Below are 17,465 nucleotides of genomic sequence, written 5' to 3' on the forward strand. Positions count from 1 at the left end.
GAAGATTGTTTTATTTGTATTTATGTTATTGCTATTTTTTATTTAGCTGCATAAATCATGGATTATCTTATTTCGGCTATTAAACAGTCGCGTGCTAAATATTTACCATAATGCACTTCGACTGACTCAGTGACATCATAGCAGGAAATGTTGAACTTCTGTTTTCGCGCGCTGGAAACTTCAGTGGAGAGTAGAGAAAGATATGAGTCTCCTAACCTATTATATATTTTTTTTTTAAGAACAGCTGCTTTGTCTGTTTTCACAAGCAAAGCTAGCGTTACATGCCGTCTAGATCGACTTCTTCTGTCAACGTTATACTTCATGAGCTATGTGTTCACTGTTTGCGCTGCATGTTGTTTTAGTCTGTCTCCTGTTTACATTTATTAGCATCTACTCACACTATTCTCAAAGACACAGAGCTGTTGTTACAAGTAGACGTGGTCAGCCCTCCCCTGCCCCTGATGCAAACGCCTCGCATTTAGGCAGCAGCCAGCAGGTATACTGTTACTGTACAGCTTTATATATTAGGATTAATAATGTTGCTATCATTTTTATCTGCATGTTGTGTATTCTCCATTACTCTCCATTATGTGTTTAGCATAAACCAAATGAGATATCTGCACAACCCTATAGATTTGTCATACAACAATATTGTACATTCATATTTCTTAAAGCTTATTTTTGAATACTGTACATTTTAATAGCTTCTAAAACAAATTACTTATTGACTCTATTAACCAACTCTACATTGTGCAGGGGGGTGTCACACCCTATTTCTCTTACCTGGATGCATGATGGAGACAATACACCTGAAAGATTCGGAGCGTAAACGGCATTGGGTGTCCCACTGCGGAAAGATCATCTTCTTTGAATGCAAAGCATCTTCAGAACACAATGTAAAAGCTTCTGAGATCCTATTCGGCAGCCTTTCCTTCGATCAAGGTGGCAACTCCTTCCTAAGAGCAAATGATGGCGCAGCCGTCATCAACAGAACAAGGTCATTTGACATAGTGACTTGCAAAAGTGTCTTTGATGATCAAAAAAGAGTCACTACGCCATGTATTTTATTGGTACATAGAAGTAAAAGGGAGAGCTTCAAGTACAGTGTCCTCACTCTGAGCTGTTCAAACACACTGGAGCCTCACATGGAATTTCAGCTCCCTTATGAAATGCAACAGGACGTTGGTATTCTGCCAGGCCCCATAGTGATATGGAGACATGCTGCTGCTGTCTTTTACACATGTCTGCAGGCACCTGAAGTGAGACAAATACCCACCCAACTCTCCCAAATCATCATTGGAGTTCTCCCGCTTCACAAAGAACAGGTGTTTTTTCTAGGTCTGCAAAGTTCCTCAGAAGAATGCATGACGGACGCAAGCGGCAGCCATGCTCTTGGGTACCTTCCAGACAATGGACAGATGTTTGACGGAAGTTTGATTTTACCTCGGGCATATTGTTCCATTACAAAGTCCATGCTGGTACTCTCAGCTGAAAAGAACAATGGTGTGTTGAAAACCATAGTTGTTGCAGCAACCTGTAAGAAGCAGCTAGTTTATTTCGAGAGTGGAATTCCAAAAGAAGTGTGCCAGCTCCCTTTTGAGGAACCTGAGGATATTCAGGTGGTCAACACGGGAAGGAATGGCTCCCTGTTTGTTATCTACTTCGAACAGGGCCATGTCTGTGCTGTATGGAAGGAAACGTTCCAGGTATATTCTAAATGGGTTCATTTTGGGTGGGTTTATTAAGTGTCATCTTGACAAAAGATAATGTATTATTTAGCAATTTATTGTTTTAATGTCCCACTTTACACATGCAGGTAGCCTCTTGTTGGTCAGGTGTAAGTTCTGTTCATGTGGATGACTTCCTGGGCCGTGGAACAGACCAGATGCTGCTGGTGTTTGCAAAGCAGGTGGGCCCTGGACACCCACTGGAGAATTTCCTCATCACGGATCTATGTGGCACCACGTACTCTGTAAGATATTTGTCATCCTTACAGGATAATACTGCAGTTGTTAAAAAGCATCTTCTCAGCATTTGCCAGGATAAGCCATGATTATTGAATGACTATTGGCGAACATATTTTTCTTTCTAGCGCAGTCAGGACAGTGGAGATGTTCCGAAGACCTCTCATCCAGCCCAGGAGAACTATCTTCTCACTCTTCAAGCTTTAGAGTCTCGGCTGCAGGTACATTGTTAGAGTGAGCATCATTATTAACATTGATTTATTTATTATGCATAATTCATTATTTTTATGTATTCATTTAATTCATTATAATCAGTTAATGTTATTCTTGTGAGGTGGATATCCTTGCGAATTAATGAATTAATCTTTAGGCTATGAATTAATCTTTAGGCTATTAATTAATCATTTAGTCTATGAATCTGTCATTTAGTTATAATTCAGTTCATGCCAATGAGATCTCATTCAGTAAGTACATTTTATTTATAAAACACGTTTCGAACGTTCCAATAGTGGACCGTCTCGTTAAAATAATGTCTTTTATATCTAGAGTGGCTTGAACTTGCTTCAGGATCTCCAGAGAGATGTGAGAGTGAAGGAGAGGGTTATTCACCAGTCAGTCCAATCACTTACAGACGTGGTCTCGGGAAGAAGGCCTGTACTCTCTCAGTACGAGGAGGTAACTGTATACTGTGTCCTGAAGTGTTGATATTTATTCATAAAAGAAAATCACAGTCCGAGAGAGTGGGAGCTCCTTCATTTCTAAAATGAAACTTTATTTTTTTATAACTTAAAATTTTATTGGTTTTTAAGACAAGACAGAAAAAACGAACTTACAATACATATAACACCACAAACGTACAAAAAATAAAAAACAGAAAATAAAAAATAAAACAGGCATCGACATTGCGTTTCAAATTTGTTACATACATTTTTCTAGGCATTTACAATTGTCTCTCATTCCCCTATACCCTTAAATATTGTCCATTTATACCATTTGTCCTCCATTTTTTCTTCTTGTAGCCTCAGTCAGTTTCTCCATAAAATGTTTCTCCATAAAATGTATCGCCTGAATCAAGTCCTCCCATTGTCCCTGTGTTGGAGGTTCCATCTGTCCCCATTTTCTTGTGACAGCTTTCTTTGCTGCCGCCAGTAAAATGTTTACCAAATATCTATCCTCTCCTCGAATCTTACCCCCATCAAGTTTCCTAAATACAAAACATCACACTTCATAGGCACCTCATATCCCAATATCTTTTGTATCTGCTCATGTATCATTTTCCAAAACTAAAATGAAACTTTAATTAGGTGTGTGTGTGTGTGTGTGTGTGTGTGTGTGTGACCACCTAACTGCAACATTTTTCAGAAAATGGAAAATATACATTCTTTTTAATTTATATTTTTTGTCCCACGATTTTGTAACTCATTTTTCACCCCTGTGTCAATCATCCTGTGATGTGATCCTGGGCTCTACACACCCTCCGCCAACCTAGGGAGAGCAACGGACTTAACTCATGCTTCCTTCATGCTTGAGTGTCCAAGTTGCTCCTTTACACCTGACAGGGGGGAGTTTCCCTGGTTGGACGTAGCGCGTGGAAGGAGCACGTTATTCCAATCAGTTCCTTTCCCCTCCATCAGGCGTCCCGGCTGGCCAGGGGGAGGCAGTTTAGAAACCAGGATTACTGCATGTTTTTGTGAGGGTACCTACCCTAGGGGACACGGGGAGAACATGCAAACTCCACACAGAAGGGCCCTTTCGCCAACCCCGCCTTCGGGTATGGGCACTGATGACGCAGAGGAGGAAACACGCCGCCAGCACCCACAGCGCCCCGAGCGGGAATCGAACCCAGGACCTTCTAGCTGTGAGGCGACAGCACTACCAACTGTGCCACCGTGCCCCCCCCTATTTTCAATAGCACTGATTATGCAAAAAAAAAATCTAAAGGTGGTTTCTTCCCGACAGCAATGATAATGGCCTTAGGTGTAGACAAATGTGGGTGTGCTGTTGCAGGAAATGACAGAGAGATAAGTGTCATTGCTGTCACAGATTTTGTCAGGGTTGATTATAGTCTTTGCACATCCTGTACAGGAGGGTCTTACTTCGCTATGGGACGGCAGTGATGAGCCTGAGATTGAAGCCTTTGATAACGAGAGGCGAGATGTGCCAGCAGTGTCCTCCAAACCTCAAGTTGACAAGCTCTGGCATCGCATTATTGAAGACCGATTGGTTGTGGGCGTCATCCTAACTACAGACAGCTCTAGGTAAACGTGTGCTGATGTTTTCTTCTATGACTGTAAGATTGCCCCTTTAGCAAGGTAAACTAGTTGGTGTGATTTATAGAATTATCTATGTGCGTCTCTATATCTTCCCTAAATGGCTCATTGAACATCACATTAACCCAGCACTTGTTAGTAATGTTTCTTGAAAATTCTTGCTGTCATGCCAGGCCATCCTCATCTTGCAGAAAGTGTATGATAATAATGGTAAATGGTGCATTTATATAGCGCCTTTATCCAAGGCGCTTTACATAGATTGTGCATTACATTCACCCATTCACACGCACATTCATACACTGATGGTGGCGGAAACCATGCAAGGCACCAACCAGCACATCAGGAGCAATTAGGGGTTCAGTATCTTGCTCAAGGACACTTCGACACTAACTCTGGGGGAGCCCGGGTTCGAACTGGCAACCTTGCGGTTACCATCCAGCCACTCTACCCCTGAGCCACCGCTAATATATATAATGAATGCTACAGACAGTGTTAATGTGCTTTATGTGTTAATGAAGTCCAGTCAAGCATTTTGTTTCCTAGTGAGAGGCACTTTACAGTTGTCTGCTCGTGCCACTGTTGTCTGATTACATTTTAACTACTAAAACATGAAAGAGCGTGGCTATTAATACTCAAATGTTATTGCGATTTAATATGCTATTATACAGCTATTTTGAGCTAAACATGTTTTCTTTCATAGATGAACAAGGCATTATTTTAAACAAATAGTTTGTTTACAAAATAGGCATTGACTAATGTTCATGCCTTGAAGTGCCTTTGTTTCACTGTCTCACTATCTCCTGACTTAGTATGAAACTATGAATTTGCACCACTGTAGCTTTAGCTTAGCTGTCAGGTGGTAGCCATGGCAACACATTGTCAAATAACCCTCCAAGCTCTTTCTTTTTTTTTTCTTTTTTCATGGAAGCGACAGAGCAATCAGTTCCTTCTTTACACCATCCACCTGTTCTGATTTCAATTTGGTCACATTGTAACTACCGAAATCCATGGCAGAATTGCTTCAAGAGCCTCTGTACTACTGTGGGGTTTATATTACAACACCGGTAGAGTTTCAGTAATAAATTGGTCAACAGTGCATCTCAATTGTTTACCAGTCCACCTACCTGCTCGCTCAGTCACTGATAGATTTATATGAATCTTCCTAATACATTACCTGTGTGATCGATCGGCTGTCGTCCATGTGAAACATAACTGTTAGGGATGTGTGTTATTTTTGTTCCAGACCAGTAGGCAGTGTGAGCTTATCCGTCTCGACAGAGACAGGCCAGAGATCAGTGCCTGCAGTCATCCAGACCCACAGCCAAGTGTTCCGGCTCCCCACACTTGGTCCCTTATCCCCCACTTCTCCTAGCCCTCGTCTGGAGCCGGCGGCCAAGAAAAGCAGACGGGACAATGCCAACACACCCAGTGACAGCAATGCGTGCAGACTGGCCGTGACCGCCGTGACTGACCTGACGCCTCTGCTGAACTCTGGCTGTGTCAAGTGCCGTGTCGTGCTCCATTACCTCCACACACAGGAATCTTCCCTTGTACACGACCCAACACAGTTTGTTCTCCTTTGTGGTCATGTCCCTTTGGATACTCAGAGGAATACCCAAACCCCGCTGCTGAATGACTCCAAACTCACAGCGGGTACATTGTCATCCATTTTAAAAATCAAGAACATTTAGGATAGGACTTCCTTGGTTTTGTATCTACACAGCAAAATCCAGAGTGTTAATTTAACCCTGAAAGTGTAACAATGGACCCGTAATGATGTTAAAATGGAACACTGAATTTGTATGTGTACTGTACAGTATGAGGTGATATTTAGTTTTTTATTAGTTATTGGATTGTGTGTCTACATCTACTTCTGCTATGTTCTCTCTTTGTCCAGATGAGGCCAGGGAGGATTTACTGTGCCTGTTGGCTGTGCTAAATCGCTGGATCCTCCACATCGATTCTCCTGACCACAGCTTAAGAGATATGGATGGCTGGATCCAGAGAACAATGGGGTGCGAGAGGCTAGAGGTGGAACCCCAGTATCTTCTGTCCAACCCTACAGGACCAGCTGCGCCCATGCTGTTCCACTGGCAACAGACGACTCCCTTCCAGGGGCAACTGGTTGTCCACTGCAGGTAATTTGGTTTTATTCACAGCATTAAAGCAGTGTGCAGAACCGAGCCATTATATCTACAGTAGGGCTGTACCTTTTAATTTGACAATTCAAATAATTGGGGCTGAGAGCCCCCAGTCAACAGAAGTTCTATGACTAAAATTGCCTTTCAAATTTCCTCTGTTTTTCACTTGTTCATTGGCCACAGCATTAAGTAGAATAAAAGCTTTGGCTACAAAGATTTACAAGTTTCTAAAATAGCCTAGATTTTGTAGGCGTTTTGTACAGGTGGTCAAGCATGTATTTTTTGTTAACCTTTTGTTTACCCATCCCTGTTCGTCATGATTGGAATACGAATTATAATTTAACTGATCACTGTGACCGACCGAGAAAATGTAATCTCTTTCCTGGCATTGCGTGTGGAAGTAGGTTGGTTGACTTTGTTAGTTTGTTCATTGATTAAAAGTTAGACAAATCATTATGCTCTACGTTCCACTGTACAGGATGTAATTTTCTACAGGTTATGAAGTCCTGGTTATGAATGTATGAGCACGTAATGCGCTCAGCTGATTGGCTGAGCATGGAATGTGATGTATGCACCGGATTAGAGCCCCTCTCACTTTTCTTTTCTTTTCTTGGTCTTCTTGAAACAACGCCTGCAGTCCCCGATGGTTGGATCTATACGTAGCGCACTGTGTGTGTGTGTGTGTGTGTGTGTGTGTGTGTGTGTGTGTGTGTGTGTGTGTGTGCACAGAGAGAATATTTTAGAAGAATCGATAGAGTCCCGTCTCAAGCTTGGCATCATGCTGGTTTAGTGATGCACTATATAATTGGTAGCATATCGAAATCGGCCATAAAATGCCATATCGGTATCTGATCGGTCTCAAAATCTAATTATTTCCACAGATATTGATGACGCAATAATAGTGTGACCGTCAATGGCTTTGTACTCACAGAGCAGCCTGTCTGTCACTTTTGTTTTGTGTATTCCTAATGTTTGAACTTTAAAGGCAGCAAAGGATTTCTTTTTCAAAAGTGTCTAGTACCTCTTGTCTAGAAAAAAAAGCCAAATCAAATAGTATGTAAAATCTTAAGTAAAAATAAACTTGAGACAATAAGCAATTGTACAAAAGAATGATATTGTCACCGATCAATCATGCAGGTTAGAAACCACAGACGATTTCAAGTGTTGTGTAGTTATTTCTAGTATTTATTTCATAATTGGAAGAATATGCTATATGCCTTGTTTGGAAGGTAATGTCCGAGATGAACTGCCTTGTTGAGCAGTAGCCTATTCCAGGGGTTCTCAACCTTTTTGGCTGGGGACCCTTGGAAATGCTCTTGTGACCCCCGCCCCGACCCCCTCCACCCCCAAAACAAACTAACTGCAAAAATAACCTTAATAATAGAGAAAATATATCATATATGAATACTGAAACCAGATATAATCATTAAGGGAAGTTTATGCATGTACTATGTGTACTATGTCAACTCTTCATTTTCATTTTCCAGCCATTCAGTTTCTATTATTATTATTATTTTCTTTTAATTATTTGGGGACCCCCCAAATAATGTGGCGGTCGTGACCCACGGGTTGAGAACCCCTGGCCTATTCCATTTAATCACAATGTTGTCTTACTCCATAGTTGGCTAGTGAGCTAGTTTAGTAGATGCAACTATCTGACAGAAAAGGGAAGCCCTTTGTGAAAATCACATCAATTCTGGCTTTGAAATTGATAACTCGGATTTGTGTCAGTCATGTAGAAGAAATCTTATGGAATTTCAAAGTGATGGGGATCCTTTGAGGATCTACAACACTGAAGTACCAATCTCGTATATATACATGCTTCATGAATTTTAACAACTGTCGAGCTGGATCTGAGGTAGCTCAGAAATGATAGTGAGAAAAACTCAACATATACGGTACTACACTGTAAAATCCTCATTGTTAAGTTGTACCCAGTTACAAATGGGGGAAAATAACAGAGGATTTTACTGTGTATGAAAACAAAATGTCCTTCTTTACAGTCACTTACGGATGCTCCAGTTCTTGGATTCATTTTTGGGGTTCCTTCCTGCATCCTGCTCTGTCAAGTCCCTGAAAGACCTGGGGACATGTAGGACAACTCGGGTGCTTCCTCTGGCCTTGGAGGAGGAGGTGCTGTCACTCAAAGATGGCGTGTCGTCCCTGCTGTGTTGCAAGCACGAGGAGAGGGAGAGGACCTTTGGAACGAGGCACCAAGAGACCCCCGAGCCACATTCTGTGGAAGGTCTCCAAAGATGCAGAGAGGACTGGGACATGGACCTGAAGAGGAGCAAGACCAGACTGAGCCCCCTGGTGGATATAGAGAGCTATCGCAGGTTGACCCAGAAACTATTCAAGGTTAAGCTAGAGGGGGATTTGGCGGTACTCTTGGAGTCCCAGAGAACCTAGTTAATTTCTGGAACGCACTAAGAGGCAGTGGCACTCACATTTTAAAGATTAAAGATAAAAGATTTTATGTTATCGATAGATATGGGTATGGTAGCGCTTTCATTATAAGAGATAATGGAGAACAGGAGGTAAATATTGAGAAGTATACCATGACAGGGTTTAATCACCCCGCAGGGGCTTATTTCTCAATTGACCTGCTCCCCATTGATTATCCCACTTATTACATGGCTACAAATAATGTAATGTAATTGATTTTAAAAGGATTTCATTGCTTATGTGTGCTGTTAGCTGCAAGTTACATTTTGTTTGTTTACAATTTACATGGCTGCAATGTTGGAAATGCAGGTATGAGCCAGGAGTCTTTGTTTAAACGGCGGCATGTCATTAAGTTCAGCAATCATTATTCAACAGATCAATACATTCAGTGATTGACCAATCAGAATAAAGCATTCAACCAAGCCTTTTAATAAACAAACACAATATATCTATGAGTGTACATAATTATATGCCATTTATACATTGCTGTATTGTGTTGCTATTATATGATGGCTATATAATGTATATATTTAACGTAAACCCTATCATTCACTAGACAAAATCTGTGTCAGACTCAAGTCAACATTCCCCAATATAGTCTGTGCGTGTGCAGAGAGCTCACAATGGAAAATCAGTAATATGTCTTGAGATCTTTCCAGTGCAGGCTCTACTTGGCACATGAAACGCATTGGGAAGTGCCTTCCTCTTAGTCTTAATAGAGCAACAATATGATTTAAGTTAAACATCGGTTTAAATGGTTTTCGCCAACAACTTTATTCACATTGGTAGCATGTGTAAAGAAATTTCATCCCCAATGCCAATATTGCACTGTGGATTAATTCCTTTGTCCAATGTCCCATAGCCTAAATTAAAGAATAGCTGTGTTTTTGGTAAATGAAATGTGTCGTGTAGTGATTTAATTTACCTTAATTAAAGTATACAATGTATTTCCTCAACCATACTGAAATATGTCCACATATTGGCTAGATTTCTCTGCTGAGGTTATACAGTAAAGACTACTCTTTCAGACATCTCTTGGGGTTTGCATTTCATGTCAGTGCGTAAAGCTTCAATGTCTGTCCTGTAGACAACTTCCTGGTTTTCATTGCCCTAAATCTGTCTGTGATGTTCGGCTCCAATCAGATCAACAGTGTTTCTGTTAAGACAGCCTCTTTAATGTCTGACTTTGCTGTGTGCTCACCAGTGGGAGACAGAATCTGGCTTCTTTCATCTTGAAGTGTTCAATATTTAAGACAAAGAAGGCAAAACTGTACTATGCTGCTATGCAGGCTACCGAAGTTGGCTGTGAAAGCATTTAGAGGCACTTTCCCTCTTACGGTTCAGTTATTATTTTTGTTATTTTCTGCTGTACAATCTTTCAGCACTGTTATGAAAGTGCCAAGTGCTGTAAGCATCAAGCATGTCTCCAAACAGGACCTTGTTTGTTTTAGTTGAAAGCTAGAGATCTGTGGTGGGTTGACCAACAGCATCTGTTGAGATGGAGATTGCTGGCCTCTGCTTGGTGATGTCAGCCCATGGGAACTAGAGCTTGGTGATGTGTAGTGGTGTCAGAGATCCAGGACCTGCTACGTCTCCCATCTGTTTGTAGTACTCAATTTGAGGAGAAACGCTCCCTCTCTTCCTACACCAAGTTTTTCTTGGATGATAAAACTGATAATTCTCTCACTGTCAACTGTCAAGACTATTAAACACTTGAACAGAATTGCTTTGGTCTTAGTTAATTTTAAGGACATTTGAACAGAATTTCTTGGGTCTTAGTAATCTATATATGGACATAACAGAGATATAGACAGATGGACACACAAACAGTCCCACTCGGTATATCCCTCCTGCTCCTCTCAGGTGATACACATGGCAAATTTGAAGTTGATTGGTCTGACTGTTCTAGATACGTGGTGGGGGAAATGCAGAGATTTTGTGCATAATGTACACCAGTGGTCCTCAACAGGTGGACCGCGGTCCACGACCGGACCGCGGCACACCTCTGCGGACCCTGGAGAAATGATAGAATAAAGAGAAAAGGCCTGGGCCGTGGCTCAGCGGGAGTGACCCCCCATCTCTCTCCCCATTTCCTGTCAGCCTACTGTCTGTCCCTCCATAAAACATATCAAATAAAGGCGAAAGCCACAAAAAAACATAAAAAAAAAAGAGTTGAATTCTCCGTTGTATTCGATCAATGCCGAGAAACGCAATTAACACTCTGAATGTGTGTATTATGGGCCGGCATGTCATGATGACAATGTTGCGCTGACTGGCTCACTAGCAGTGACACATTCACACATTCAGTTGAATGAACAAAATTGGATTTTTGGAGGTGTGAATAATGAATATTTGTCAAAGTGAAAAAATATATTTTCATACTCTGCCACCCCAGTGTTGGTTGGGATGGGACCCGGTTTGTATAGCTTGGTTTGACTGTACTAAACAGGCATAGTTGTTTCTAGGGGCATTGAAGACAAAAGTGAGGATGCAAATTGTGATGATGATGAAATTAATCCAAGTTAATCCACCGTTTCCATCCATATATGCAATATTACATAAATTACACAGAACTTTGTTCCCTCAGAAAAATGTTTGGCCTATAATAACCCAACTCATAATTGTATTTATTTTGTTTTATTTTGTTTTATTTTTTGTTATTTATATTGTTTTTGTTATCTGTGCTTTGTTTCCTACTGTTCATATTATATGTCAAATATACATGGTTGTTTTTGTATGTCTGTACTCAAATGGTATGTTCAAACTGTACTACATTGTTGAAACCTACTACCAATAAACATATATTAAAAAAGAAAAAAAAGTTTGGCTTTGTGTTCTGTCTGTGAGTGTGTGGCCAAGTCTATGGACTTTTTATGATGAAATTTCTTCCGTACATCAAAGTCAATGGCAAATGGCATAAGTCATCGTGACAAAAGGCGCCCCTCACTTCACACAAGTTGCCTTTTTTTGAGGGGCTCCAACGCCTGGCTTTTGGACAGGACATTACACCAAGTCTATGGAGTTTTAATGACAGCACCCCACGTGACATCATATGGCAGCCAAGTCTATGAACTTTTAATGTTGGTTTAAAGAAGTGAGGTGCAAGTGTGATTTTTTTTAATAGTTTCTCTGTCTCAAATTAATCATTAATTTCTCATACGAATAATCTGTTCCGCATAAATTCATATGTAATTGGTGTTTGTACAATCCAATTCTCAGCATATGGATTAACGGTAGCATAAAGCCATAAAGGATGTTATTGCAAGATAAGGACAGTGTCTCAACCTCAGATCAAATGCTTAGTTACGCTACGTCGTGCCCCCAATAAAATCTGAGGCTGGAAAAAAAAGCCTTGCTTATTTCGGACCCTGGTCTTGGAATGACCTACAGACCAGACTCAAACTGGCTGCTGTGATTCCCCTAGTGAGCTTTAAAAGGATTGCCATGGGCACACTTCCCATACACTGCTCCTGCTTTGATGTATAGCAACTGTTCGCTTGCTTTTTAGTTTACTAGCACATTTCGTTGCTTAGTTTTTATTTATTAGTCCTTATTGGTCGCGTTATTAAACGTTCTTGTTCTCCCTCTGAGCTTCTTCGGTAGTGGGTACTGTATTTATGAGCATTGTATGTCTGTCCTGTTTTTGGTAGTGTATTTTTTGTTACTGGCAGAGCTGTGTCAATTATTTTGACTCTTCTCTTGGCCAGTTCACACGAGAGATAAATATAGTGTTTAGTAGTGTGTTAAAGCCATATTGATGCTGAGTTTCATGGTCAGTATTCAATCTGAACTGGTCCTCTGGTCTCTGGCTTTACTCTCGTCTCCAGATATTGAGGGGCAGAGCAGAGGTTTCCATCTCCTCTTGACTTGATCTCACTAGGTCAACCAAACATCCTGGCAGATTATTGAATATACTATGCCTCCAGTGTATCCTTAGTAGCTATGATTCCACATATAACTGTAATCAGCCTATATATTCTAGCATTTGTGTATAAGTTAGGCAAGTTTGCAAGAACATTCAAATCTATCATTAGGCTTGAGACTACTTATGCATTCTAAACTCAGGGGAGAGGTAGGTTGATGGCTTTTGGACCTCTACATTTGTAACTTGACAAATCTTCGTAATCCTCAGTGTGAATTGAAGCATTAACAAACACTTAGTTCCTATTGATTAGGCATGAGGCAACATTAAACCATTACAAAAGAAGATCAATACTACCAGCACCAGACCACACATGACTCCACGTGGACCAGCAGTAACTGCTTAGCAGGAGTCCCCAATGTACCACTGTTTTATTTTTACTTCATTTCAACATATTAATGAATAATAGTCAACGTCCCTTTGAACATTTTCCTCTTCTGCCCTATTGGCTGTTTCACTGAACCTTCTTGGCTTGGGTGCTCGATCCTGTGTAGATTAATAGATGATAGATCTGAGCATATGCTCCTATTAAATGTTATAATATAGGAGGCATTTCCATTTACCCTCATATTCATCTTGAGATTGATGTAAGGCGTACTCAGTAAATTATCTACCAATTTTCTTAACTCGATCAATTCCCCACTTTTCTCACATGCTGGCCTTTTCCATTTCTGTGCAGTTGCTATGGAAACCCTCATTACTTACCTCTCTCAGACCTTGCAGAGCTGCCTCCTGAACTCTTAATGAATGATGGGGAGTTGTTTCCCCACTCAAACACAATTAAAACAGCCTATTCTTACGCAGAGGCCTGCCCTGGACATAATTTTCTTTTCACAAGCCGTCAAACTAAGCTTGATTGGGTGTTGCAAAGGTGATTCTATACTCCCTTGTTCACGTGAATTATAAGAAATAATATAAAACTGTGTCAGCGCAATTGACGGTATTTCCACCTCTGGATTAGCATTATTGATTGGTTTGTATAATCTATCTGTTTTGAGTTCCAAGCAGCAGTAAAATGAATCATGCCGTGTCCTTAATCACCCACCATAAACAATGTATCAGTATCAATTACGGATGTCCCGATCACTTTGGTTTCTTTGCTCCCGTTCCGATTCTGATTTGATTTTGAGTATCTACCGATAACGATTTTTCCCAATCCGATATTTATATTTTATAGAACACATCTGTGCCATATAGTATATATATATAATAGTACAATATCCAAAATTACAGACAATATCGGCCCCAATTTCCGATCACGTGATCGGATCGGGACAACCCTAGTATCAATTTCTGAACACACAAATATGAGGGGTCGCGTCCTAATATGACGCCTTAAATTATTACCCTACAACATGATAACGAATTCTATTATTAGAAAGATGAACGATACCGAATTCTCACTTTTTCAGATACCTCCAAGTTCGAAGTTTTGCTAAGGAACACTTTCCATTTCCAGTTATGCCAGATAAGAGTATAGTAGACAGCATACTAGACTGGGACCCATACACCAAAGGTAGCATATCTAATATATAAGGCTTTACAGGAGATTGGCCCTCCTCTCTTGGATAGAACAAAATCAAAATTTAGAGCTGGAGGAAGAGATGTGGGAACTCTCTTTGAGGCGTATTCATACTACCTCTTTATGTCTTAGACATTGCCTAATTCAATTCAAAATAGTACATCGTACGTCTAAAATGTATCCTATTTGGAGTTCCCAATGACGATGCACCAATTACCTCTCCCCAAGCCAATTTCATAGCTTTTGCTTCACTCATAGCGAGGAGACTTATTCTCCGAAATTGGAAATCTGATAAACCTCCAACATTTACAAGTTGGGTCAAGGATGTTCTATCCTTTATACCATTGGAGAACAGGTACAAATCTCGCCAGAAATTTGTAAAGGCTTGGTCCCCTTTCCTTGAATTCACCCTTTCACTGTCTTCTGATTCACTGTCTTTTTATGATGTGTCCTAAGTGTTTCTTAATCTAGTAAAAGGCAAATTTTATTGTATGTATTTCATTCATTTATTATTTATATCCTTTACTACCTGTTTATTTTATTTTATTGTTGCTTTTTTTGTTTAAAAAAAAAGAAAGATGAACGATGCTCATTGGAAATGATGCCCGTTGGGTACGCTTGGCATTCTGCTTATGCAGTACCCATTGGTATAGTAGCCATTATCATAGTTTGGAGTCAGTACTATGATGCCTTATTGGTGACATCAGGAATCCAGTCTCCATACATGGACATAAAAGGAACAGATATTACTTGCAAGTCTCTGGTACTTGGTACTTGGAGGCCAGCCTATGACTGACATTGGCATAAAAGGGACAGAGGCAGATGGTACAGATACAGAGATCTCTGTATTTGGGCATTACTGTAATTGGGACAAGACAGACAGACAGATTCTGACATTTTTGGTTCGGGACAACCGCTTGTCCGACCGAATTCCCACTCGGCACAACACAGGTCCACACCGATACACATGCCAAGTTTTGAAGTAAATTGGTCAGATGGTGCTTGGGTTTAGCCTGGCTAATAAGCCAGACTCATATCACACTGTCGCAGGCATTGTTTTTTGCCAGCGGCAGATTCGCGTCTGGCCAGGTTAGCTTGGGTTATGTGCGAGTCAGACAAACACACACAGATTCATTCATGTATTTTAGGATGGAGTCAATCTTTCCACAGCATCTTTTCCTGCCTTTACAACATGTTATGTTTGCCTGTCCTTGTCAATAATAATATGTAATTATTATAATAAGTTTGCTCTACATGCTCAGAACATGTCATGATGCAACACAATTTCAGCTTGTGCCTTGTAGCTGCTTATTTTTGAACTGCAGAAATGCATCGCCTTGTTTCGTGTGTGTGTGTGTGTGTGTGTGTGTGTGTGGGTGCGTGTGTGTGTCTAACAGAGTTGTCCTCTGTCTCCTGTGAAGGCACTCTGACATCTCCCATTCAGCTGGTTTCCACTCAGGTGAACACTACCTGCTGTGATGTCCATGCTACAGAGCGTGTGAAGTCCATTCTCCTGCATCAATGGAAAACCCAACGTCGGCTCATATCTGTGTCTCTCCAGGCGGTCCAGAGATCTGAGGCAATGTGCCGTCACCTTGACTTACTAGCCAGGTGAAAGGAACACTTGTGTGCCCAGTGTTTCATCGCCTTTGATTTGCAGGTGTGTATACTATTTGTACACTAATTTGTCCCCTTTGTTAACTATTATTAGTTGTTTCCACTCATATTATACGGCATAGCCTATATTATATATACTGTATGTATGTGTGTGTGTGTGTGTGTGTGTGTGTGTGTGTGTGTGTGTGTGTGTGTGTGTGTGTGTGTTACAGTATGATTGACAAACCAGTCAGATTGAAAAAGTAGTGCTTGTCTTCTTCGAGTTCACCTCCCGCTCTCCCCCGCAGCGCTAAGTCAACTGAAGGTGACTTTGCAACGCTCGGCATGGCGACTCAGCGGGGCCTCATGTGCCCCAAGTCACCTTCAGGCGATGCGCCTCCATCGGTGAAACCTTAGTGCACCTTTTTCAATCTATAATAATATATACTCATTTAGTAAATATAGTGTGTATACATACACACCCCACATACTGTATATAAGGTTGTTTGATCCCCTGAACCGGTAGGAGAAATCTGACTAGGGAAGCAACCATAATTAACCAACACTCACGCCTCCCTGAACACCCACCGCTCAAGTGCTCTTGAGCAAAGCACACCAACTGCTCCAGTGGAGCGTATAGGTGTGTACAGTACATGTACAGTATGAGCATGATGCAGGGCTTTGCTGAAAAGGCCCACTTTTAAAAGAGATTTTGATCTCAATGTCATTTACCCGGTTTATCACTTGTCCCTATTTTGGCGAAAATGGTGAAAAATCATGGAAACAATGATCAAACATTTTTAAAAATAGCAGAAAATGTCATATCTGCAAGCTTACAACACATTGCAATGCACCACATTGGTCACAAAGATCAGCTATTTCCGCTATTTGTCATACGACTAAGTACAGTATATAGGGCAGTATATAAATACATTATTTAAAAAAGAGATGAGGACACAAATTGCACATGTGGAGCACACTCAACTTTAATGATGTACAGTAGAGTAGATTACCTTTTCCAGGAACAGTAAAGAAAGGTGTAGCACAGTATATCAGGAGTGCAAAGACCAATAGCTGCTCTATACTGTGAGTAACGTGAGAATCTCCCCCTTGCAGTTTCATCACTCTACAAATGTGTCACTACACACTGTCTGTACACAGTAAGTTCCTGTGTTTAACTCTCTGAGAGTGTACACATGTGTGTGTTACATTTGTACACTCTGAGTTCAAATGCATACATTAACAGGATTGTAATGTGTACACAGCAAAGAACACAAAGTGTGGGGATGCGTTGAACAGTCCATTGAGGAGTTATAAGTACTGTATACGGAAAGTGATTTTCTATAAACATATTGTGTTCCCTGTTTCAATAAATATTCATTAGACTAAATCTACAAAAACATACACTCCAACTCTAAATCCATGTTGATTATACCTGGAATATTTACCTGTGATATAAACAAATTCATTGGTATGTGGGAATATTAACTTATGGTATAACATCAGATTGTATGTAGTTGGTTTGCATCTCAGCTTACCAATACACTGGCCATTATTAGAACTGATAAACTTCATTCATGAAATGTATGCCAAGATATTTCAGAG

The 17,465-nt window shown here is 40.6% G+C and overlaps 1 protein-coding gene across 1 annotated transcript; it reads left to right on the plus strand.

The window, feature by feature from the left end:
- Positions 1-355: 355 nt before the first annotated feature.
- On the plus strand, positions 356-9,613 carry fancb (FA complementation group B). The gene is made up of 9 exons (XM_083776311.1): positions 356-496; positions 757-1,706; positions 1,817-1,972; positions 2,093-2,185; positions 2,511-2,639; positions 4,050-4,222; positions 5,478-5,887; positions 6,132-6,372; positions 8,379-9,613. Exons 2-9 carry the CDS (start codon positions 792-794, stop codon positions 8,782-8,784), a joined length of 2,523 nt encoding a protein of 840 aa, XP_083632437.1. The 5' UTR covers positions 356-496; positions 757-791; the 3' UTR covers positions 8,785-9,613.
- Positions 9,614-17,465: the final 7,852 nt, after the last annotated feature.

This window comes from Protomyctophum parallelum (assembly GCF_964188405.1).
Source record: "Protomyctophum parallelum genome assembly, chromosome: 11".
Taxonomy (NCBI): Eukaryota; Metazoa; Chordata; class Actinopteri; order Myctophiformes; family Myctophidae; genus Protomyctophum; species Protomyctophum parallelum.